At 44.6% G+C, this 25825-nt stretch overlaps 3 protein-coding genes across 5 annotated transcripts in view; 1 reads left to right on the top strand and 2 right to left on the bottom strand.

Annotated features, from left to right (window-relative positions):
- Positions 1–25825, top strand: part of cenpp (centromere protein P) — a 46431-nt gene that overhangs the window by 4892 nt on the left and 15714 nt on the right. For both annotated transcript variants that reach the window (XM_078092767.1, XM_040204741.2), the window contains exon 6: positions 612–708. In XM_078092767.1, the coding sequence (XP_077948893.1) occupies positions 612–708 (97 nt within the window). The remainder of the gene's footprint in view (positions 1–611; positions 709–25825) is intronic.
- ogna (osteoglycin, paralog a) lies at positions 1861–8250 on the bottom strand. Its single transcript, XM_040204742.2, has 6 exons — positions 7760–8250; positions 6092–6155; positions 5545–5709; positions 4853–5055; positions 4034–4126; positions 1861–3915 (listed from the first exon to the last, which is right to left on the bottom strand). The coding sequence occupies exons 1-6, from the start codon at positions 7913–7915 to the stop codon at positions 3745–3747; spliced, it is 852 nt and encodes a 283-aa protein (XP_040060676.2). The 5' UTR covers positions 7916–8250; the 3' UTR covers positions 1861–3744.
- aspn (asporin (LRR class 1)) lies at positions 18651–25084 on the bottom strand. 2 transcript variants are annotated; one of them, XM_040204738.2, is made up of 8 exons: positions 24829–25084; positions 22927–23185; positions 22562–22674; positions 21403–21616; positions 21053–21163; positions 20764–20857; positions 20504–20642; positions 18651–19915 (listed from the first exon to the last, which is right to left on the bottom strand). In XM_040204738.2, exons 2-8 carry the CDS (start codon positions 23168–23170, stop codon positions 19718–19720), a joined length of 1113 nt encoding a protein of 370 aa, XP_040060672.2. In that variant the 5' UTR covers positions 23171–23185; positions 24829–25084; the 3' UTR covers positions 18651–19717. The 2 variants fall into 2 exon arrangements, with proteins under 2 accessions (XP_040060672.2, XP_040060673.2); XM_040204739.2 differs by lacking the exon at positions 24829–25084 and adding an exon at positions 24700–24825.

Below are 25825 nucleotides of genomic sequence, written 5' to 3'. Positions count from 1 at the left end.
TGGGAGTGTGCTGCCATGTTTCCATCAGCTCTTTGTGGAATAACAGCCATCTGGAAACTTCACCCGGCTGCCGTCTAGCCCCGGGCCCCCGTGGAAAACTCAGGAAAGGCTGTAACGGAACGTCCCGTGCTCGCTCAGACGGAGCGAACCACACCACCGTTACGTTGGTTTCTGCTATCGACACATTGATATGAAGCTGAATGTTGGGATGCACCTTTTAACAGTTCGATGGGTCAATGCTTAATCTACACGGTATTTGGAGCTGATGTGAGATTTAGCTTCTTTTTTTTAAACGTTTGGTTATGTAGTACCTTTTTGAGCCGGTGGCTCAGGAGGTTGAGTGTGTTGTCTCTTAATGGCGAGGTAGGTTTGTCTTTGAGTAGTTAAAACCAAACTGCATTCTTTTTTTTTTCTTTTTTTAGTGCAAATAAAATTGTAAGCATTTCAAACCGAGTCACTGCAGCAGTTGACTCTGGAGTTTTGTGGAACCGAGAGAGAAAAGCATTAACAACCCCCAGAACGCACTGCACCGCCGTAGAAGCCCTCTACCTGAACGCGCCCGGTCGTAGATTGGAGCTGCTCTGCTAACGTGATGCACACCCTCATTTCAGGGTGGAGGAGAGCAGGGATCTTCTGCTGTTCTTCAGGACTCTCAGGAGCTTCTCGGACAGATGTGACGACCGGCGCAGAACCTTCCAGCACTTCCAGGTTAGTGAAGACACACCTGCAGCAGGTCTTTGTTTTGCTCAACAGATTTGTCTTTAGTTTTTTTTCTTCTACATGAGTCATTTTGGACTTGAAGATGAGTCCATCCATCTTTCTTTGAGACCAGATGGTCCGGAGACAAAATGGGATTTTTTTTTTTCTGACATTCAGCCGGTGTTTGACCCCCGCTGGGTTTTCTCCCTCATCTATCAGTGGAGGAGGCCTTTTGGTCTTGTCCAGCTGAGAGGTCAGAGGTCGACCCAGAGGGACAGCGTTTCTCTTTGTGGTCCAGAAAGTATATTTCACAACAGTCAGCTTAATGTCAGCTATGAAAATACAGGAACACCTCCAAAAAAGTAATTACCGTAGGTGTGGAACGGTGTGGGCATGTTAAATATCAGGGTGACACTTTATTGAAGAGGAAGCAGCTAAATGTCAAATAGTAAATCGAGCCGCTCAAACAAAATGGAACTTTTTCTTCTGTTTACTCTCAGAATGTAAAGTTCGGCCAAGTTGGCCGTGCCGGAGGCGGATTAACCCACATTTTCCATATTGGCCTGCGTGCTCCAAACTCTTTTATTTTGCTTCCATTGCATTTTCTTCAGGGTTATTATGGGAAAAAAGTAGCTCCCATTGTAACTCTTGGACCGTAATGAGGGCAGTGCGTTGTATGTTGATTTCCACGCTTTGATGGCACACAGACTGAGGAATAAACAAAAACATAAAACACTACGGAGTCTCATGCGATCCAGAAATCTTAACTTCTTTTTGTTGCTCTTGGACCACAACAGTAACGAAGCAGGGACCGCACGTGATGCCTGGCTACGTTCCGCTCACAAACCACAGACATTTACGAGCATTCGGCCAATCACCGAATGGCATTTCTCCATTCTGGGCATCACGTGTTATAGGCGTGGTCGCTGTAGACGGGCCTTTATAGTCTCGCTCTTTTTCCTTGTTTATGATAACCAGGGGTTGAGTTGATATAACTCACCTGTTTAAATGATGTAAAGGCCTAGAGTTCTGAAGAACCGTTCCATGTCTCTCTCAGCCCCAACTACCACCCGACTGTTTGACCATTTCGGGATTTTCTGGAAGTTACCGCCAATGTGTATCTTACATGTGAAGCAGGCTCCAATAATTATTCTAAAAACATTTTAATTTACAAGATTTAACTTTATTAAAATGTCTTAAACACATAGCCATGTCCCCTCTTCCTGTACACCATTGTCTTATTCACATCAGTAATCATTTATAAGTCATCTTTATTACTGGAGGCGAAGAGTAAGGGACACAAGGAAGACACTATAAAAGCAGACAAAATAAAAAAGGAGTAACTTTCACATTACTATAGTTCATAGATACATTGCTTCCCAGTTCACTTCAACCCAGAGTCTATAAATTAAAAAAAACAAAGTGAAGCTAAGTCACAAAATGCTTAGAAGAGGCCTGCAGATGAGTCCACATGGCCATTGACCTTATTGAGAGATGGAGTAATTAAAAGTGAAATAAATTCACACAATAGCCGTGCGAAACCCAGAGGGTCGTGTTAATTTCTTGTCATTTTCTGAAAGAAAAGCATACACAAGACATTGTTTTGTATCTGAATAATGTCGTGTGTCTGACAAGAGAATCTCAAAGCCTCTTCTGATGTCTGAGGAACGTTCACTGTGCTCACAGACCTTAAGGGACGTTTCAGAAACTGAGACCGGGTTCATTCAAGAACAACAATTAGTTTTTGGGTACCTGAAATGACTTTAAAGTTCCAAAGATCCTTCGGTCTCCAAGACTCGTATATGCTTAAGTAATATGATCCTGGCGTTTAAACCGAGACTCTGAAACGGCGAAAGTTCAGCGTCAATTCAGAGGTGGCAGTTTGTCCGGTAAAACTTGTGTTCCCAAAGTTTTTTTCTTTCTTTTGTTTGGCTCAAAGTCCGCTTTCAATGTTAGTCTGGGAATTAATAGATGAAGCATGCAACAACAGTAATACACATTATCAAAAACTGCTGTGGGTCCAATGTAACATTCAACAATAATATGTTGAATTAATTATTTAATGTAAAACCCTGAAACTAGAGGTCTTACATTACTATAAGGTAATTATTTTTGACAGTGAAATTGGCAGTTTTTTTGTAATTTCTTTTGTACTTATTGTTACACACTTTAAATAGAAATATATTGTGCGTGTGTCTGGAGCAGTTGTGTGTCATCGTGTAGGCCGCACAGTGTCAGGTCAAAAGGAAACGATACGTTGGACTCTCGCTGTAGAGGCGTCTCATTTGAAGCGTCAGTTCCACATCACTGGTCAAAAGGACGTTCAGAAGACACCTAAAGTCATGTTTTGGGCTATTCGTCACATTCCAATCCTTTTGTCAAGCTTGATTTTGTCCAATTTATTAACCGCATGTGACTCCAATCGACTCTCCGTTTGTCGGATTGTCCAACGAAGCCTTTTGTTGGACAATCCGATAAACGCCTCATGCAGAGATTGGTCGGGTGTGTGGACGGAGGCGAGATTTTTAATGTCATCACTTATCGTGGGAATATCAGATTGGTTATGATAAATGCCCTTTTGAGGAAATTTGTGTTGTTTTGCCCCATTTGCTATGAATCAACGCGTCTACAACTGGGTTAAGACCACATCTTTGGCGAGAAGTGAGAGGAGCAGCTTGATGCCTTTCAGAGGATATTCATAACTAGTAGAAACGCAAACCAGTTAGTTTTAAGCACATTGAGGCCTTCACGCACTAATTGATGTGATGTGTGAGACTTCCTGAAAAAAGCTTAAGCTTGGAACTAAATCGGTAGAACTGAAAAAAAAAAATGGTGGTAAACTTAATTCTACACCTTCAGTCCAATGAATAGTTTCACTTCGACCTGACCATGTCACAAACCGTTTGTAGGTTTGCTGATGTAAAAATATTGACACTTTTTTTGTATCCCCGCCGTGGGACCAGCACCCGAAAACAATCCAGAACCCCCAGTTTTCCCACACGGCCCCGTCGGCGAGGAAGGGGCGACAGTACAGTTTGTTCCTCCTCAGCGATACTGTCCGATCGGCAGTACCTTCATGCAGGTGAAGCTGTCGGGGTACTTGGACAGCACCACTGGGTTGCCGTCCATGCGCACCTCGCTGAGGCTGGGTCGCAGGTAGTAGGTGTCATTGGACCGGCAGAAAGTGTCTACGTTGACCTCCGTGATGTTGTTGTTCTGGAAAAAAAGAGGGAGTCTCCGCTGGGATTGATTCATCTCACTTAATACGTTTCCGCCAGCAACCATGAACTACTTGGACAGTAATTGGAGGGTAGAGAGTATCTGAGGTTCCAACCTGTAGATGTAAGATCCGGACGCTGTCTGGGATGTGTGGAACGGCCTCCAGCTGGTTGTCAGCCAGGTACAGGTTCATCAGCGTGGTCAATTTCTGTTGGAGACACAAATTCACGCCGTGAATCCAGCTTGTGTGTTATATGCGGCTTCATCACTGTGTGGGAAGTGGGAACATTTTTCAAATATTTTCAGCATGCGTTGCTTTAAACCAGATGCTCTGCATGAAGAGCAATGTCCTGGTTTACAGGGATCTTCTTTTGGAAAATATCCGCTTTACAGTATCATTAAAAATGTAAATCAATCTAAAAGCTCCTCGTTGAATATTAAGCTGGATAGGCTTACTTTGAATAATCCCTAAATAACCAGCAGTACCTGGAGACCGCTGCACAGGTGTACTGGTTGGATGGATTTACCGTCATCTTTTCTTGATGAAGTAAATAAGCGTTTCTCCTGATGTTGACCTGTTCTAATGAGGGCGGACACCTCTGTCGTTTTTGTCGTCATTGTATAAGATTTTAAAACCTTTTTTTTGACAGTGCCTTGTAAACGCATCTCTGGTGAAGTTTTAAAGTGGCGCTCTTGTGTGGTTGTATTGAATCTTAATTTTTCTTTTCTATCGATCCAATCAGCTAATAGATTAGTCAACAAAATTATGTCATTATTTGTCAACTAACAATTTCTTACTTTAATTAAAGTAGGTTTTAAAACCCAAAAGAGTAGTTGAGTAGTATTTTGAATGATATTTGTACTAAAAAGAGATATGCGTCAGTAATCATTGGAGTATTCCAGATTGAGAAGGTTGAGAGCTGGGGATGCTCACCTTGAAAGCGTTCGCTTTGACGCCCCTGGTTTTGAGGAGGTTGTTGTTGGCGTTGAAGTATTTCAGTTTGGCCGGGAGCATCGGAAGTTTGGCCAGTTTGTTCTCAGCCAGAGACAACTCCTCCAGCAGGGGGAGATTAGAGAAGGCCCCGTCTTCGATCTCTGAGATCATGTTCCCCGTCAGGTCGATCCTCCTCAGAGTCACTGTTGATGCATGTCAAAAAACGTCCGTTAGTTGAGTTGACCTGAAAGCTTTACCCTGTTTACTACAATACACCTGATGTTGCTACGCCGACGACTCGCAGCTATTCTCCGTAAAAGGGATACTGCAGTAATTTACGTTGGAATCTATTGAGAGACAGATTTTAAAAACATAGTTTAAATCTGTGCAGCAGAAGCTGAGATATCTGGACCGTTTAGTACAAAGTTTGGCTCAAGTTCCAAGAACCCTGGATCTTCATGAGACTTCCCTGCCTGGTGAACACGTGCGTCTTTCAAAACCCACAGCTCCACTTTACAATGCAGGCTATCCGTTATGAATGGGTTGGCTTTAAGAAACATGGGACAAAGGCTTTCTGTAAATAATACAACTTGAAATCAACAACATTTCAATCTAGACATTTTTTAATCAAACAACACGACAAAGACACAAACTATTTCCTTTTTCTTTTCGAAGAAGTGACGGAGACTCACCAATGTCAGCAAAGTCTTTGGTGCGTATCTTTTTGATCTTGTTGAAGCGGGCGTACAGGTACGCCGTCTCTTTAGGCAAGCTGGGCACGCTGGTCACGTCTGGACTGACCTCCTCGCAGTACACGGATCCCGTCAGACACACACACAACAGGCAGGTGGGAAGGTCTGTGACACAACACAAACATCAAGCCTTCTTCAGAATGAAGAGAATTGTTGACAACCGACCGATGCGCATCTTGCATCTCGAATCTCCTCAGCTCCCGATAACTTTTCCTTTTGAAACCTAAAAGAACACATATCAAGGTATGGCTTCCTCAAATCCTACAGTTTTGCGCTTTTTGGATGAATTTTATGAATCTCACTTTATAGAAAACCCCCAAGCTGTTGGATTTGCTGTTTTCCAAATGTACTGCTGGGTCAAAACTAAACTCTACCCTGTTCCAAGAAATCTCCAGCTTTTATTTGAGTGTCTTTCTGAAACCATCAACATAGTAACCTTTTAAAGGTTCCCCTATAAAGTGAGATGTACACAAGGTAAACATCTTACCAGAGGCATCTCCTCCTTGCCCCACTGGGGCATCACCCGGTTCATCAGCAACAGGCAGCGCCCTCTGCAACAGAAAACATGGCCACTGCCGGGTTGAGGAGGCTAACGCGGATGCTAACACATAGGTTTTAGGTAGAAACCAAACAAGGAAGGAAAAAAAGGGTGTGCTATCTGTAGAGTATTGTGCCTCAGTCCCTTGGATACCACGAGCCCGTACGAGGTGCGTACAGCTCAACCCGTTACGCCTGAAATGAAACGCACTTACACGGCAGTTTACTCTGAGCTTGAGCACAAACCCACCGTTTTATGTGGGAAATACAGCTCACCCATTGAATGTTTTCACCTTGTGACTATGTTTGTCATTGTGGGAAAGGTGTGATTCTGTCTGATGATGGTTGACTTTAACGTCTTGTTGAATCGTGAACCATGCAGGTGATTTGAACGTGTGATCTTCACTGATCAAATGTCCAGTTTCAGATACAGATCAAAGATTTCAAAGTTTTATCCGCACTGCACAGCTGTTTGCGACTATGAACCACATATAATCACCTGTTTACTCCGGTTACAACGTCCTCTACAGCAACGTGTGCTTAATGGGTATTTGGTTGGCCTATGCACACGTTGTTGGAGGTACAGTATACTTGCACAGAGGCCGGAGCCTCTTCATCCGTCAACAACGGTCTGGTCCACGTGGGACACGCTGGTCGGATCGGACCCATTCGGGGGCCCTCGTTTCAACAAGGGGGATCCCTTGGCTGGATTGGCTGGCAGAGCTTTATATTCCAAAGCCGACAAGAGTGTGAACCAACGTGCCAAAAGTTATCTAACGGCTAATGAACGTTCCTGAATCACCATGAGCGTGATGGTTGGTATGTTTGTCCTCCGCCATCACGGCGCTCACCAATCACATCCCTCCATCCCCACAGGCCCTCCTGCCTGAATGAAGCTGGTGGTTGACTGCAGCAGCAGAAGAGGTCGTGAGGCCCGTCTCTCTAAGACTGTAGGGTGTCGTCTGACAAACAGCTGCTCCCATTACTCATTAGAACTGAGGGTAACTTTCACACCGTTCCCCTCATGTGCTCAGGGCTGCCTGAGGCGTTTTTCTCTCCCTCCCTGTGTTTCCCTGAGGCTGAACCACACCAGACGTTGGTTTTTCTCTGTCCAAATATTTCTTGAAGTAGTTAGTGTGGTTAGTTGTGGTTGCTTGAGGGCCCCTCCAGTCAGACACAGCAAGGTGTATGATTTTGAAACTGTGAGCTGAATGAATTATGACCTGTTGGGGGAGGATGAAGTGCTGACAGTTTCTGTGAGTAGCAAGTAGAAAACAAAGAATAATAGAATAACGTGCAGGATGAATGATTTATTTACTAATGGAGTCATATTTCTCCATTTTGACAAACAATTGTAGCAGATGTTTGTTTTTAATTCAATTTGATACACGTTATTGCTTATTTTTGTTTATAAATGGCATAGTCTGCTCAACGGGGAATAACCTCCACTATCTGCTCAACAAACCACCACAGTTTATCTGCTGACATTACACTAGTTATGGGAAAAATGCTTGGAATGTCATTTTGTTTAAAATATCTTTTATACTCCAGCTTATTTGAAATAAATCCATGGATCAGAGTTATTGGAGACACCACGACACGGATAAAGCGGTCTTACCCTCGCCCTCCTCAATTTCGAATGGTCAACGAAGTATCCGTTCCGCTCGCTGCCAGCTAGAGATCCCGCTATCAGCTGCGAGTCCTGCTCCAACCTCCCGGCCGAGGCCGCCGCCAGCCAAGGCACCAGCACACAGGTGAACAGGAGCGCCTTCATGTCCGAAGCCCGAGGTTTGGGTCAGCAGCTGCTCGATGCTCCAAGCCCCTGTTGGGATGTGTCAAATGACCGTATTTAAAGGCTGCACCAGTAGCTTTCAGCAGACTCTTAAAGCGGAGTTTAGGGAGCCTGCGCACTTAACCCTTCCCTGGCCACCCGGCATCCATCTGCTGAGCGAGAGAGTAAAGCATCCATTTTTTCTACTTCTGTTAAACGTTCCCCAAGTATGTACAGGGGGGGAAAACTGCAGAGACGGCAGAAAATTGACAACCGCAGTGTGAGTGTGTTTTGTTAGGAGGAATGTCTGTGGTCTCTCTGCCCGGCCACTCCGTAATGACTCGTAATAACCAAACCATCTTTCATTAGGCTGGATTAGTGGTTCTCTTTCTCCTCTCTGCTTTTCTCTTCGCCGTTGGTCAGACGAATACATTCAGCGGCCGTTGGACAGACGCTGATTCTAGGTCAGTTTTCATGTGATTGCTTTGGACGATGACTCCTCGTGAGGTTTCTGCTCCAGGGAAATAAATAAAGGTTGTTTGGCAAAAGCACCGGTATTTCACCTTAAGCATGTACCTAACTCGTAAATGAGTTATAGTCTTTTCAGTGGTTTTTGGTTAACACAAAGCGTTATCCTCTCTGGGAACTCTGCAGTGTTTATGTGTCTGAATAAAGGCGGGCGATGACTAATCCGCAGATACTCGCGCCCCGTCTCGTTTATCGCCTCACTAACGGTCTTCCTTCCTCTAGATGCATGAGGAGGAACATTCAAGCTGAGATGCAGATCTATTAGGATCCAGATTTATTCAAACTTACTCAGAAACGGCAGCTCCTCAACTGAAAAAACGTGACGATGAATATTAGTTTTTATTAGTTGGGATATTTGATGTGCAACCTTTCAATTTAACGAATACATCTTCATCCACCTCGGAGTTGACTTAAGAGTTTTCCATTGATTGGCTATCGGCGCATTCCGGTTTGGAGTCATAAATAAACCGACTCTGTTTGTGAGACTGGAGCCAAAACTGTACAACAGCTGTGCGAGTAAAACAAGAATTCAAGAGCTGGAGGAAACAATAATTTACAAATGCTGGTTCTGTGGGTGAAGTGTTCCCTTTGAAGATGATGGGAAAAGGTGAAGCATTTCTCTGGTAAACCGGGTCACGGATCCCCGGAAGATATTTAGAGAACTCTCTGTCCATGTCAACCCTCGCTCTCCTGAATCAATGCGTCTCTGGGTTTTAATGCGTATCAGACCTCTGCAGCCTCAAGTTATGAAAGCGTTCTGCGCTGCGGTGGAGGCAATACCAATGAATAACCGCTAATATGATCAACAAGTGTTTTTCAAAAGCCCAAAATATAATCAAATAAGAATTGGGGAAAAAATCCCCCCCAAAGACCAGTTCCAAAGAATTTGCCTTTTTTTTTTTTTTAGGTGTTGTACTTGAGTGAAATGGTTGAAATGACAAGAGACTGTACTTCTCCATAAACAAGCCAAGCGAAAAAGAGCAAAAAAACAGCACAACAGTTAAATAGAAAACATGTGACTATTTGAGCCCTCAAGAGGAGAGCGAAAATAGGGGGGGGGGGGGGGGGGGGGCAGATATAAACATCCAAGGAACACGAGCCCGGACTGTTACAGGTGTGTTAGCAATTATGAACACCTTTAAACTTTTATGACTCTGGGAAGAGGGCCTGCAGAATGTTTTCACTGTCACTCATTTTCTACACCAGTTTGAAGTGTTGGGGGGGTCACTGGTATCCTACTGCACAATAAAGCCGGTCAACGGGGAAAGCCACCCGCAACAGCAAACTTAACGCACATTATTCCTGTTGCGTTAAAAAAACATTAAGGCGTCATATGTCCAATTGTGCATTAATGTTAAATGGCTCGCGTCCTCCTCGCTGCCTGCATCACCTTTCTTCTTCCTTTTGCTCGTCACAATGCTTCAAACTGACCTGCGTCCAAAACGACCACGACTCGTTTAGTCGATGCACAATCTTCGACTTATCATATTGTAATTAACTGACAAACATTATTCTTTAGAACTCTTATGTCTGTTTATTTAAGAAATTATATTATAGTGTGAGGTAGCGGCGGACCTGAAGGGGACACACGTCAGTGAGGGGGCTCCACACACGGACTGCAGATTGACTTCGGACACGATGGACCACTTGGCTGCATGGGTCTGCATGGGTCTGCATGGGTCCGGCTGACAACTGACCCTCGTACATCACTATTCCAGATATGCAACTTGTCTTCCTGAGTGAGCCCGGACTGAATGAAATGAGATGCACATAATCTGTATATTCAGTGTCTTCTGGTGCAGAACTCAAGATCCCTCCCAATTTAAAAGGTCTTCGTTAACATGACTCATCTTTTTTCTTTGGTTTTCATTGAGACATTAAAGTCGTTACTGTCTGTTATTCAGATTTTAGGTCCGTTTCACTGTAGGTCAACTCTTTTTCACTTCCTCTCAGCGTTTAAACTCCATTCTTTCTCCCAATGAGCTGCAGTAGCGAGTCTTTTTCCTGATGCAGAGCTTTGGTTCCAATACTGGCACCCGGCCTTGGAATTCAGTCCCAGAGGAGGCGAGGACGACCTGATGATTCAAACAGAACACACAAGACCACCGCTTGTTTTCAGAAACAATGGGACAGCTTTTAACCACAGAGCGCTAAACTTACATATGAGGCTACGTGGTTTTTCTGCAGAATGAGTTAATTATGACTCTGGTTTAGCAGATATAACGCAAGCTCATTCCTATACAAAATATAGATAACTATGAAATGCTCATCCATATATGCGTTTTTTTTTACTTGCTCTGAGTGTTCGTACTCCTCTGAGGCTGGGAGCCGGATGGTTCCTGCTGTACGACCCAGATGCAGAGCAGATGTTGGGGGCGCATGGAGAGGAAGTCCAGGCTTTACGGTTTGCTGTTGCACATGCGACCCTGTCGTGATACGTACGGCCGAGCTGCCGTAGGGTAGAAGCTCGCTCAGGCGCCGCAGAGATTGATCTGGTCTGGAGCGGGTTTCGTTTTTGATGTGACGGTGTTCACATCTCATCATGTTGAAGGAGAAAAACATGCAGGGTTGAAAGGGTACGCTTCCCTTTTTCCTCCGGTTATATTTGCAGCTAAAGACGTTAATTGGCCTTCAGCAGTAATATGCTTTTTATTTGCCAAAGGGAGGCCTCGCAGCCTCGGGGAAAGGCATCTAGTTGGGTTCACTTCTGGTCTGTTCGTGGTTTGGTCTCCTCAGAATTCATCGAGAGCCCTTGACTTCAGCTGTGGTGAATTACAGAGGATCTATGGCTCGTATCATGCTTTGGACATCTCAGGGTCTGTGTTTGTGCGTATAGCTGCTGACTGTTTATTGTAAAAAAAGACCTTTTGTGGTTCACTGAGCCTGGGAGCTCTTATCCCACCATGACGTCTGCTGTCAGCTCTGCACAAAGAAATGGGAGGAGGGTCCTTCAGAGGTGAGGAGGGATGGGTGCCCCAGTCTTTGTCCTTATCGAATGTCCATATATAAATTCCCCCTCTGACTTAAGTTGGGAAAATGCAAAGATGTCTAGGAGACAGACCTGCAGGTTCAGAATAAACCCTCGCTGGTCATCTGTTGATCTTCATGTAAACGCTGTTTATCCTCTCAAAGGGTTTTCTTTGGTAAATTGGTTCAGTAACCTGTCGTGCAGGGCGGATGACTGATGTAATCATGAACCCCTCGGCACTGAAGGCAGCGCAGACATAAAACATCATCTTGAATAAAACAACAAGTCATCTCTTACATGGAGCTCTTTCTATAATCAACATTGTTTCATGTTGAACAAAAATGTGTCTTTCAAGACAATATTTATCAAACGTGTCGTTAGTAACTCAAGCTTCTTTGGTTAATGCATATTTAGTGTAATTAATCTCAAGGAAAGACTGAAATGAAAAATTCACAGCCGAGACTGAGTACTCAAGTATTCACAACGTGTCCCATTTATGCCGTGTCATGACTACACACTTCTACCAACATCTGCTGGTATTACCTTCTAATCGGAGCTGTTGAATAACAACTGGGCTGAAGGAGTCACACAGGAGTGGAAATTGGGGCTCAACCAGCATAGGAAAGGATTTGCGTAGAGGCCCACCCGACCCAAAGTGCCGTCTGCAGCTGGAAAACCAACACTCATTTAGAAAAGCAATTGAAAGTATTCGTTAGGGTTCATCCACCATCTGAGAGGATCGCGTTGGTGTCCCGACGGTGGTCTCTCGTCTCTTGGTTGTGGACATGAGACGGGCTCTGATTAGACTGTCAGCTGAGACGTGACCGCTTGGACCCGACCAGTATGAGACATGTGGAGGCCGTTACTGGCTGACTGGGTTCCAGTGTGCGGTGGTATTGGAGACTTCTCTGTCCTCTGATGACTACTGGATTTGTCATCCCAGCATTCCTGCCCTTTTCCTTCTCTCAGGCAGCTTAGCGTTGGCTCAAAAGTGACAATGATGAACTTGGATCTGTTGACATTGGAAGTGTTGGTAGTTCTAGTTTTTGAAGCGACCCCCCCAACTGGTGTGTAAAGTTCCAGTTGTTCATTAGTCTTCAGGCCTTCGGCCCCGGCTGAGCATTGGTCCTCCTGGTTGACGCTTAAAAGGTATCTTATGTCAGGGGTTCCCAACCACCGGCACCGGTCATTGGTATCGGGCCGAACCACAGAAGGAATTAATATTTAGATTATTCCTGAAAAATGTTTTGTTTTGAAAATTGACCGGATTTTCTCCTAATTACGTGCGCTCGTCCCTTTTGACGTAAAAAATAAATAAAAATTAAATCTTTTTATTTATTTTTAAATTTGAAAGAATCTAAAGTAATGATTGGTTTGATATTGAATCTTTACACCACAGTTTGAGCCCGTGCCATTTATCTCCATCACCTCAAATGCTGCAGACCGAAGGTGGTCTCATGGCTACAGCTTGTTAACTTTGTACATGCTCCTCATTAAAAATAATGAGTCTAGTTGCAGTTTGATGGAGCTCATTGGAGGCCTCCGATCGACAAAAACACAATAGTGCACATGGAGTTTTATCTATTGAGTGAGCTCCAATGGTTTTAGATAGTTGTTCTCTAATGACTACTGACTTTGTCATCCAGACATTCTGTCTGCTTGATGACATAAGACCTCTTGTGTTGTTCTTTTGACCAAACACATGTTGATTGGGATCCGCGTTTGTCCTCATGCAAACAGTGCAAGATATCATCATGTGAATAAACAAAAAATACACTCAATTGGTTGTTTTTCCCAGGAGAATAAAAAGCTACTCCCCAGAAGCCAGTGAGACGGCTCAGACTTTCACAATGTTCGATTGTTGTTTTTTCCACCTCCAAACCCCAACAGGTCAACTTCAGTTCTCTGGGATCCTAAAAGTCTAGACTCTACGCGATAAGGTCATTAAATTAAAACACTCACATGCTTCTGTCTGATTGCATACGCGCTCAGTGTTTACCAGAGCCATATATCTGGCTCGCTCTCGCAGTAAGTCATACCCTCCACGCGCATTCAAACGCTCTGCTGGATGTTTGAGTGGTCACGACAAGGATTTTCCACAGGAGCTATTCTGGCCTTTTTGTTACATTTCATCGGTCTGTACAAAATGTGCAGTGTTGCTTTTTGCTTCTGGTGCTTTTCACTGTAATCTTTTGAATTTGGGCGATTAATAACAAAGTCATGTTGTCTTATTAAAGGATGATCGTATCACTTCCATTGCTATTGATGAATAGTAGAAACTGCTGTTTGTGCTCCACCTCCTGTAGTCGGGCCAGTTCTCTCGGATGAGGGGGGGGGTAGCAGATTACAGTTTACCAGGTGGTCTCCAGTCGAGGTGAGTAGAGACGTGCGGGGGATCAATGAATGTGATGCTCGGTCCGGGAATCGCACCGTCCATCAAATGGTTTCTGTGACTAAACTCTTAATTGACCCCGTCTGTCCAAACGTGTTTTTCATACCAGCTTCGTGTTCTACATGAGGTACGATAAAGCCCCTAAAGGGGCCGTCTGCGGTGCCTCGCCTTGACTCCCCATCAGCCCGGCACCTCAGGAATAGAAAAGAAGGAAGCTGAAAGAACAAAATGTTTTGGCGATTCATCAATTCTTAAAATAGTCACCGGTGGGTTTTTCCTTTGATCAATCAACTGCTGGCGATGTTTCTTTCGTCTGTCTCAATAATGTCTCGGCTCTCAGGTTTTTGGGGGCAGGCTGGTGCGAGTGTCTTTATTTATTTCTTCAGTCTGTGAATCGTACAGTAGCCCTTCTTCTGCGTTCCACAGCTGCACTTCATCTGCAGGATTGTTGGTGGTTGGAGTCGATGCGTTTTTCATGTGTTTGTGGAGGCCGGGGAGTTCTGGGAAGTTCCCATGTTAATGTAATTATGTCTCTTTAATGGGACGCTGTGGTCCCGAATGTTTCCCCCTGTGTTAATTGCGATGAGGAGATCGCCGCCGTCTCCTCAGCAGCAGAATCCATCTGGATAAAATCTGCTCTTCTAAGGCGCTTTCTTTCACTACTGGCTGAAATAACACCGCCCGTCTGTGTCTTTTTATCAACATACATGTTGATGCGGTCTTATCCTTAAAGTTCACACCAGAAAGCTCATTTGTCCCTTGAACCACGTTGTGCTCCATCTATGATGGTAATTGTCGTTTGTCATTTATTTATGCCGAAAGTAGTCTAGACGCTGTTGAGGTTGTATGAACAACTTTGTGTCAGACAACCAAATTCAATCAGTAAATCATCAGTATTGTTGCTTCATCCAATAATTAGGTGATTTTAACGGCTGCTGAGATAACACCAACATGTGAAATGTGCAATATACATCATTTAGATGGTTAATATAGCAGCATTGAACTGTTGTAAATGTATCGTTAAAACGAATTATAATGACCTGTTAAAATAGATTTATAGTTACTTATGTTGTATCTTGTTGTTCCCTCAATGATGCTCCATGACTGAGACAATGTTTTATGGAAATGAATTAAGGTCTTAAGGCAACCGTCTCAACTCAAGTGGCAGTTGACATATTCACTCAAACTGAAGTTCTGCTCTACGTTCATGTGGAGATGAAACGTTTGCCGCTTCACACTTTTCAGAATCCGCACAATATTCATTGCATTGAAATAACCATAAGTAATTGATTTAAAGCTTCAGTACGTTTGGAATAAACTTTTATTAGTTTGCAGATTTAGTTTGACTTCTTTTGCTCTTTCAGTTTGATTTAATAGTGTTGATGCTGCCGCTCGCAGCTAGACTCTCTCACGGACACACACACACACACACGCATTAATCACAGGGAAGGTTTTTCCACTCCGCAGCCAGACAGCCGTTGGCTCGTCCTCCTCGTTTGCCCATTTTTCATGTCAGTGTTTTCCCCACAGAAAGCATCACTGCTGGGATTCTCTCTCGTGAACAAACAGGCCTTTGAGTCTCTGCCTCTAAACATTTTAATTTAATTGGCCTCATTTAGCCTTGGCACGGCTCGGGATGAGCCGGTGCTGTTTGTTCCAGTTGTGTGTGTGTGTCTGTGTGGTTTCTCTTGGACAGTAAAGGTGTTTTGAGTGAGAAATGACAGACTAAATGACCAAATTTCTCCAACTTTAGAGCGTGTTTTGCTGTGATTTTGGCGTCTTGAAGGGTGTGATCTTTACTTGAAAGTGTCTGCAGCAGTCGGAGGAGACTTTGTTCCTCATTAGTTGTTTGGGTTTGTTTGCAATAAACGTGCAGGATTTGCTGTGCACTTGAAACCCAGATGATGCTGGTGGAGATTTTGTACAGTTGATGGTTTGTGCGACATGGAGGCAGAAGGTTGTTGTTGAGGCACGTGGTTAACATCCGTTGTTAGTTTAGGTAACAAAGCTGCTTGGTTAGGGTTTGAAAATACACGTCTAACTCCTAACAACACGTATTATATTAAATATAAAAAGTTAAATCGCCAGAGACTTGCATTCTTCCCAATGGCCATCAGGGGGCGACGAGTTGCAAAAATAAATCCGTAAATAAGTCAAATGAGCCAAATTCTCACTTTGTATATTACATCAGTAAACATTATTATTTCTGCCGCAAGCAAAAATATGATTTGTGTTGAAATAAAGGGATCGATAAGGGAAACATTTCACAGGGCCAAGATGTCTGTGAGAGATTTAAATCACCGTTGACTTGTCTGGATGGATTTGATTGTTGAGTCGTTTAAAAACGTTCACATGCTTCCTCCTGGAAAGTTATACAAGTTATTAAGCATCAGAAGTAGATTCATCAGCAGGAGTCGTCAGCCAGCCGAGAAGTGATTGGAACCTCGAAAAACCCCATCAATCAGAAGAGCGTCTGGCAGCGACGGCCTCCGCGCTTAACGACTCGAGCATTGCCCACCTCCTCAGTTCAAACCGAAGGTCCCTCTGCGGCTGCAGACTCAAAGTCGCCCGCTGCGTCCACCAAAGACGAACGCTCGCTCACACCAATCTAAATTCAAAGAGCTCTAAACTCTGACTTTGAATCATAGTGGTGATGCAGTTGTTTAAGTCTTAAATGTATAAGTAGTTGTAATTGTGGTGTTTGATACTAGAGAGGCTGAAGATTTAAAAGTGCAAAGACGGACAGCTGATGTATCTTCCCAGGTTTTTACTCAGAAATGTTACTGAAAAGGCCCAATAAGTTGTTTGAGAGATCAAAACCACACAGAATTAGTTAAGAAGAAGCCATTTTTATTGCCAGGTATAATTTTCCAAATACAGGAAATTGTTCTCTGCATTTACCCCCCCCCCCACACAGTGGGACCAGTTAGCATTTAGGGGCTGGGTGTCTTGCTCGGGGACTCTTCCACGCCGCCAACCCTGCGGTTCCCGGCGCACCCTCTCTACTCCATGCGCCACAGTCACCCGGTCGCCCTGTTGCGGACGTCCGAAGTATCCCGAATATGATTGACATATTTTATTTCAGAAACGACCCCTCAAATGATCAAAATCCATAGATATCGAGTCAAAATCACCATATTGGGTGACCGTTGATGATAGAAATCTGAGAGCGACTGACTCTTCTAAAGAGGGCTTCCTCTCAGCCTTTAGGAAGGGCCGGACCTCCTCGAGCTGCTGTGACCCGTGTCCTTCATCCTCTGAAGGAGGCAGACGAGCCGATCGGCACGCAACGAACACGCAGGGCATCCGCACATTGTCCATCCGCACATTCTCCATTGGCGGATTTCTTCTTTCCCGTTGAAAGACCCGTCTTTGAGGTGTAAAGCTGGTAAAGTCCAGAGTGGAGTTAGGAGACAAGGTAGAAGATGGAGGAGAAGCAGAGGGTGAAAAGGGCCTGATGTTGGGACCATTCTTTGTGTGTCTGTGAGACGTGGCAGGACGAGGCCCGGCCAACCGGCAGATCTGTTCCATATGTTTCCTGGAGAGAGAAAGAGAGACAGGCGGAGCACAACAAGTCTTTGCTTCTTGAAAAGTAGAAACCCTCCGATGGCGGATACCTTCGTTTTGGGTGGAGATGTATCTGAGGAAGGCGGGTGTCTGGTTCCTGCCGGCTAGCTGCTGTTTGACGAGAGGGCAAAGAAAACACACGCTCCCGTTTCCACGTCATCACGTCCATCATTCCCGCGCGTGTGTTTTTAAAAGTCATAATGTTTTTTTGTCAGCGTGGCGGGAATGAAGAACGTTCTGTTTCCGGCGTCAAAGTTCAGCATCTTCACACGATACGTGATGGAGGACGAGTAACGTAAAAGACCTGCTGGACCTCACATCTGTGTTCAAATCCATCGTGCATGTTCATAATCAGGATGAATGGAAGACCGGGATGGACGAGCAGCGCTGCCAATCCACGATTTTACAAATACACAACAATACAAATGTCACTCAATACTTAAAAGCCTACAAATACCAAACCCAGCCTACAAATATTAACTATCAAGCAGTACGACATGTTGAGCTCATCCTTCTGACTCCAGTTTTACTCTTTATCTTTTACATTTTTATTGATGAATTTGATCGAGCTGATACTTTGTGCCGTCTCGTTCCATTAAATCAAGTTTCAAAATCCTCCACCCCTCCCCGGGGGGTCCTCAGTCCGCCGCATCAATATCCTCCACCAGAGAAGCGTCCGTCTCCCGCTAGAGCGCAGCGACACCTGCTGGTTGATAAAGGAACTGTCCCACTGGACTCGGCACTGGTCCCAGTACCCACGATGAGCTGGAGCGTATTATGCACGGGCACCTGTAGTAGTAGTAGTAATACTAGTAGTAGTGTTGTTAGTACTATTTTGGTTTCTCTCAAAGAAATGAGACCAAATTCATAATAAATAGAATCCTTTCTGAAATTACTTGTAATATGTTTATAACTGATGCCTGTTAGTTTATATGTCAGCAAGATGTTAAATGCTACTAAATTAAAACGGCATCAGCTGTGATAATTTAAAAATAATGGTTATAAACTGTGGTCATATGTTTTAGGTGGGAGACTCTCTTAACCTTTAACCCACCAGATCTGCACATTCAAAGGGATTTGAAGTAATCTTGGTCTACAAACTTTGATTACTTTTACAAAAATGAAACGATTTATTACGTTATTCTAATCCAGTAATTCATAAAACTGTGAGGCTCCTCTAAGAATAGAAACCACTCTATTTGTTATAGATCTATAGTGGTCAACAGTTTCTTTTTTTTTAAACGATGTTCATGCATTTCTGTTAATATCTTACAACCACTACATTGATCTTTGAAGAGACTTTATTTTATCCAAATGACTCAAATGTATTCATGTAGAATCACAAACACAAAAATAGCTCAAATAACAACATCAAACGTTTACTTTCGTTTGGATAAAAAAAAAAAAGGTTACCACATACATGGAGAGGTGTTCCAGGTTTATTTAAAGACATTCTAAATAAATATAGCACCACTTGAGAGGTGGGAGCAGGAACGTGTTGGTGAAGAAGCTGCTTATGAATTTGTTAATAACTGCAGCTCACCCGGTTGCTATATCTTATAAAAAACAACAAGGTGACGTTTTGGGATTATATGAAGGACCATGTGTAATCCGGCCTGACGCGTAGTTTACGGCTCCTTGATAAAAGACAATACAGACATGCAGTGAGATGATTAAAAAACGTGCACATAAAGACGGACCTGTCGCTTCTACGGGATTCTTTGCTCTGAATGACGTAATTTATTGACTGTACAGACTTCTGCTGGAGGGGAAATCTCTTAAAAAGAAAGTGTTTTTTAAAGTTACAGCTCTGGCCGTATAGCGAGTATTTTGTGATGATTACCATGTCACAACTTTGGAAAATGGCAGAAGTATTGTATGAAAGGAAAATGGAAAAGGTAAGAAAATGTTTTGTGGTTTGGAAAAACTATAAAAGAATAACAAAAAAAGATCTCTTCTGTTAAAAAGGCATCGGCATGTATTTCCACTGAAATCAAGTCATTTTCATGGTTTTAATCAAAAAGTGACCCGAAGGAGGTGCTTTATTTCGGGAAAGTCTACAGAGCAAACGCTAAGAAGGACCTCTCTGAATGCCCCGACAGGTGTTCCTGTTATTATGTCCACCCCGTATACAGTTGCTTCAGCCCCAACATCCAGGCTAGAGACTTTTTTTTGTATTAACTCAACATGTGCTACACTTTCTAATGCACATCACTATAATGTCATTTATCTCGTTCTCCGAACACTTTAGAAATCCAGTTTCATCTTGTTTCTATCTATCAGGATTATTTTCAACTTCTTTCTCTCACGCCGCATCGAGGACGTCATGGCGGCTCTTCATTTCCTCTCCCTACTTCCTAAAGTTCCCCATCTGAACGCCCCTCCGTCCGCTCACGCAGCGGAAGGCGGCGGGCTGGACGTCCCAGTATTTGACGGGATTGGCGAACAGGCTGATGCCCGTGTACGGGTTCTTCTTCACGCCGCCCGGCACGGGGCAGAAGTCGTTGACGCCCACGCCGCTGATTTTGTTGCCGTGGAGATAAATCACCTAAACAGAAGAAATAATTAACAATTTCAGAGTATATTTTTTCTGCTCTGCCAATAAACAACCCGTGATTGTGAGATCTGTTTTAATGCTGCTGGCGTGGAAACTCGGTGCCGCGTTCGCCCCTTTCACAGCAGCCATTTCTAACTGTCATTGCAGGATAAACAGGTGTCTACGACAATGAACTGAATGATGTGATGTCTGGGCTCAGCGGTTACAAAGCAGATGAGAGCTCTGGAAGGGGCTCTCAGTAGAAACAGATTCTCCTCTGCAGACGAATTAACAGAAATACGCTGAGGTGTTTCAGTCATGAAACACCTCAGCACCCGATGCCCCCGTGAGGAGTTTTTGGAAGCTAGAGATACCCTGGGATGAGCTGGAGGAGGGTGTCTGCTACACACCTCGTTGGCCTTCCGCCGTACAGATGGGTCCGTGACATGCTGAGGAATCTACCTCCACAGCGGTCTGATTGGTATCAATGGAATTACTGATGAGCACACACGGCCTCTGAGAAGTTCTGCCTTAGGGTGCCAGCTCTGAGTCCTGACATGAACTTGGGTGCACTGAACCTGGGGCAGGTGTGCGTCTCACCTGGAGGTAGCGCAGGGAGCTGAGGTTTGGCGGAACCCTTTTCAGACGGTTGTTCTCCAGGCGGATCTCACGGACGCTCGGCGTGCTGGCAAAGCTGCCGTTTTCCACGTACTTGATCTGGTTGAACCCGAGTCCTACCCTGCGAATATGGCAAAAACGTTGTCGACAGGCATGTCAACTTCAATCTGCACATCAAATTCACTTTATGATGAAGAAGAGTCTTGATTTGAAGAAGAGGATAAGATGCGGCTGGTGTTCACCTCTGCAGGTTTTTATATCTAATGAAGTCTTCTATCTCCACCTTAGCGATCTTGTTGTAGTCCAGGCTCAGCTCTGTGATGGAGGACGGGAGGTCTGGGAGATACAAAACCACGGAACACAACCAATGTAAAAGGTTGATTAAACACACTCTACTGGATTAGTTGCTGACGTTAGCAGGGTGGTTCTTCTTTTGTCCAGCGTCAAAGTTCTGTGTTTGACTGTAAATGAAAGAAGCCTCTACCATTCATTTGTTGAAATACGCCCAACATGTGGCCAGTGATAATCTACCTTTTGGCACAGCCGTCAGTTTGGCCTCTGCTATGCCGACGTACAGGGATGACATGGCGTTGAAAGCTCCAAGTCCGATCCCACTGTTGGCCAGAGGGTTGGCTCCCAGCTCTGTTGATACGAGCACAAAACATCAGATCTATTTATATAAGATCCATAATCCACCTCCTAATTGTAGTGGAGAATATACAGTTATAAATACTATGATGAAGCAGTTAATCCTGTAGCTTTCTCTGGTTAAAGAGGCATGCGATTACGATCCTCCAGACCTTTCTTGGACAAAAGGTGGGACCTATCGGCCACTGAGAAGATTATTTCTAACGTAATGCGACACTGAAACCTGGTCTCACCCAGCACATGGAGTTTCATCAGGCCTTTGAACGCATCCTTCTGGATCCGATTGATCTTGTTTTCGTGAAAGCGCAGCTCGATGACGTTGGGAGGCAGGTTGGCGGGGATCTCGGTGAGCAGGTTGTAGGAGAGGTACAGCAATCTGAGGTGGGCCATGTCTCTGAAGGCCTTGGGGTGAATCTTGGAGATCTTGTTGTTGATCAGAAACAGGCCCTGAGGTGGACGAAGGATGTGATCTCGTGAGGCCGCGGGCTACATTTAGTCTGAATTAGGGAGCCGTTACCTCCTATCCAGTAAGTAAAAGACGATGTTATCGCTCACTTGTACCGTCTGATGTGGCTCCTTTAAAAGGTTTCACCCAAATCAAAGCCTTTCATGGCTGGGGGTTGTAGCGGGAAGTCACTGGTTGGCCGCTGGATCTGCTATTGTGCTCTGAGGTGTTTACGCCGTTGCAAAGGCAGTAGACTAAACGGTGGCTGCGAACAGGCTGTGTTTGTGTTCTTTTCACAGATGTCTGCTGATTTTGTTGTTGATTTTGGCTCTAAAGATGCAAATGTTGGGCAGAAAACCCTCCCGGAATGATTGCAATTCGTATCCTTCATGATTCTGAATTGATTCATAGATGTTCAGGATGAAATTTGTGTTAAAAAGTTCCCGTTTTTTAAGCGGCAACATCCGGTTCCAAAAAGTGAAGCCAATGCTGAAAGGCCTTAAACTTGCATTCCCTCTACTGTCCACCAGGGGGCGACTATTCTGGTAATATAAGAGAAGTCTATGATAAAATGACTACTTCCCTCAGTAAACATTGTAAACATGAGTTTATGGTCCTCTTCAATACAGCATGATGTTCTTTTAGTAAATAAATATCCATCTAGATACTTTAGGAACCTTCCTTTCCTTCCTATCACATGGTGTTTTTTTGTAATTTGTAAAATGTTGATTCCACACTCAGCAAAATTAACCCAAACTGAACTGTGGCGATGTAATTGATTGGGGGAAAGGTTGACACAAATCACCACATAGATTAGATCCTCATGTTCGTGTGCTCACTAATACACCAACTAACACAGTGACTGGATCGATTGACTTTGAACTTCCGACCTGGTGTAGTTTGTGTTTAATGTTTAAAGAAAGTGGCGCTCTGCTGGTTTCTCTCACGTAAAGCTTGTTGAGGCCTTTGAAGTCGTTCTCCTTTATCTCAGTGATGTAGTTGTTTTGGAGGTCAAGTATCACGGTGTCTTCGGGGATCTTCCCTGGAACAGAGATCTCACCTGGAACACAGACAGGAAGTTGGACCAAAACCACACAGCAGCTGTGTTTGCGTGTGAAACACTGGGATGCACGAGAGACAACGAGTCTTTCCCTAACTCAGACTATGAACTTTCATCTCGTCCTCGACATAACACTGTGTGAGAATGTAGCTTTTAACATAAAGTATGAAAGCGATTTAAAGTAATATAGGTTCTGCTGCTGATGCGGTTTCTGTGAGTTCTTTTGGCCTCAACGAGGCGGCGCCTTCTCACCCTGGTCGGAGCACTGCACCACTCTGGGCGAGCAGCGGCAGCCCGCCGGACAGTTGTCCTCATAACCGTCGTCGTCATTGTCGTCGTCATTGTCGTCGTCATTGTCATCATCTTCGTCCTCATCGCTCGAATCCGCCATCATGATGTCGTAGTTTCTCATAAAGTCCAAGGCGTTGATTGAGCGGGGGGGTTTGGCGTTGCCTAGCGCCAGCAGGCAAAACAGGAGGAAGACCCTCATGTCCATCAGAGGGAGGGAGAGCTGATGGAGGAGACGGAGGTTAGGTCAGACAGGACGAGACTGTGATGTCATCGCGGCACAAGAAATAGCCCCTTCAAACACGCAACGCTTTGTTTGTTTTCACAGTTGTTAAACTAATTACAAGTGAGACACCTTCACCTCTGTGTGCACTTCAACTCTTTAAAGTCCTTAAAGCTTTATTTTTTGTGTTGGACTAGCAGTTAAACAAGTGCAGTAGCTTACTGGTAGTTGAACAATCCTTTTTTGGTCATTATTTAGGTATTTTACTACAGAAACTACAAAGAACTTTGCGTTGAATACCTTTTAATGTGGCACTTTTATCATTGGTTTACAAAGAAAAATAAAGGCAACACCTTCAGTCACTGACACTGAATGTTGTTGAAGTGGATGTGATTTCAACTACATACAAATATATAATAATGCTATATATGTTTTTTATATATAGGGTTTGCCAGCGACATTCTACACTGAATAAAACCGGAGTAACCGATCTCCTCCCCGGTACTAATGTCCCCTCGTTTGCCTCTCACAGGCCTCTCATTAACCCGATCGGGGGAATGTTTGAGCTCTTTCGGTGGCTGCTGCTGTTTTTTCTATCACTGTTTCCAAGAAACTGTGAAAAAAAAAAAAACGTCCCCTGGAAATCAGCTCCTGCAGCCAAAACCAATGTTTCTGTGGGTCGTCGGTGGCGTTTCACGTGGTGATTTACACGTCCTCCTCCATCGCTCAGAGGGGGGCCGAGGTCGCCTGCTCGGTTGGTTATTTTACTGCTTCGAGGAATCTTCAAACCTTCAGTGGTCCCGCAAAAATGTGGCGGTGGAGCATCTTGCTGCAACAGCAAAACCGGCGGAGCGGCGCTGAGCCGGACTCCTTTTGTTCCTCGCGTGCACATTCAGCACTTTTCTTTTTTTTTTCTCTGCCGATCTGTTGACATTTTGGGGTCGACAGATCGGCAGTCAGTCGGAGATACTTGTGTTGTTTTTAAGAGGCGATCCGATGAATGAGACTTCTCTCCGGTCAGACCGGCGAAGGTAAAGGGCTTCTGTTTACAGTCTGAATTATGAGTCTTACATTTCATAAAACATCCAAAGCAGTGGAGCGTCCCCTCGTTATGTCCCCTCCATTTGTGGCTGCAGCTCGGGTTACATTTACAAAATGTCAGGTAAAAACGTCCATCCCAGTTAAATGGAGCTGAAGTCAAAGTGACTCGTTCAATTTGGCATGACAGAGTTTTGACTGTTTAAATATAATTTTTGATAATTGGCAATTATGCTCCATTCCTGTTGATCCTATAATGCATTCAAGTATCATCTGTCTGCCTTTTTTTAATGTATAACTTGTAATAAACTGCTCTCAATAATCTCTAAAATTACTTTGCACGTCTGTCAAAAGGAATCACTTTAATTGAAACCCCGGCATTCAAACAAGAACCAGACCATTAAACATCCACTACCCAGCATGCAGTTCACTTCAAAGAGATTCTGCTCTGAAGTTTGCAAGCAAATCGAACTCACTCAGAAATAAGAACATTTGAAATATTCAGTTGGTAATATTTGTTCAGACCAACCGCCTCGTCCTGTTTCTCATAGATGCCACGGCACGTTGACCAGCTGCAGAGCGAGTGAATAATGGGCGTGTCCTACCTCAGGTGTGTTAGTGTCCTGGTTCAAACCCCACAGCGAGCGGAGCAGCAGGGTCCAGCTGGAGGGCTGAGAGTTGGATCCTTCAGTCAAAACGTTCCCAGTGAACGGAGAACGGCATCACCCTCTCTAACCAGGAGTAAAAAAACTGCCCCCAGAAACATCCAGCCCCCCTCCTCCCCCTTCCTCCCCCTTCCTACCCGACGGAAAACCACTGCTCGGGTGAGAGGTTCAGTCTCCGCTCGGAGCCGTGGTGATCTTTGCTGGGATTTCACCATGTGCTTTCCATCAGGAGCTTTGGAGTGATGCCAGCAAGTCTTTAGAAACCCCCACCGGAGGGTCCCTCACCTCCTCAGTCCCTCACCTCCCCACCACCACACCTCCTCAGTCCCTCACCTCCCCAGTACCACACCCCCCCACCACCACCCCTCCTCCTCACCACCACACCTCCCCAGTACCTCACCTCCTCAGTACCTCACCTCCTCCATACCTCAGAACCTCACCTACTCAGTTCCTCACCGCCTCCATACTTTCTCAGTACCTCACCTCCTCAGCATCTCAGGACCACACCTCCTCAGTACCTCACCTCCTCAGTCCCTCACCGTCTCCATACTTCAGAACCTCACCTCCTCAGCATCTCAGGACCACACCTCCCCACCACCACACCACCTCCCCTCCTCAGTACCTCACCTCCTCATTTCCTCGCCGTTCCTCAGAGCCTTGTTTCAGGAGGCGCAATGTTACAGGTTAACAAATCAAAGCTCTCATCTTTAAAACTGCTTTAATGCCTGAGTGATGCTGTGTTTTCTTGACTTAAAGTGGTTTTAGTGTCCTCAGTCACAACTGTTTCATGATATTATACGCATTATATATTGAGAAAGAAGACACCGTGTAATTCTACAACCTTTCACATCCAACGTAGGAATGAGAAATACCTCCCAGGGATGGAAAAAAGATCCCAGGAGCTCCTCCTCGGGTTCACATGTTACACGACGCCTTT

This window comes from Gasterosteus aculeatus, chromosome 17 (genome assembly GCF_964276395.1).
Source record: "Gasterosteus aculeatus chromosome 17, fGasAcu3.hap1.1, whole genome shotgun sequence".
Taxonomy (NCBI): Eukaryota; Metazoa; Chordata; class Actinopteri; order Perciformes; family Gasterosteidae; genus Gasterosteus; species Gasterosteus aculeatus.
This window is presented reverse-complemented; position numbering and strand designations above follow the sequence as displayed.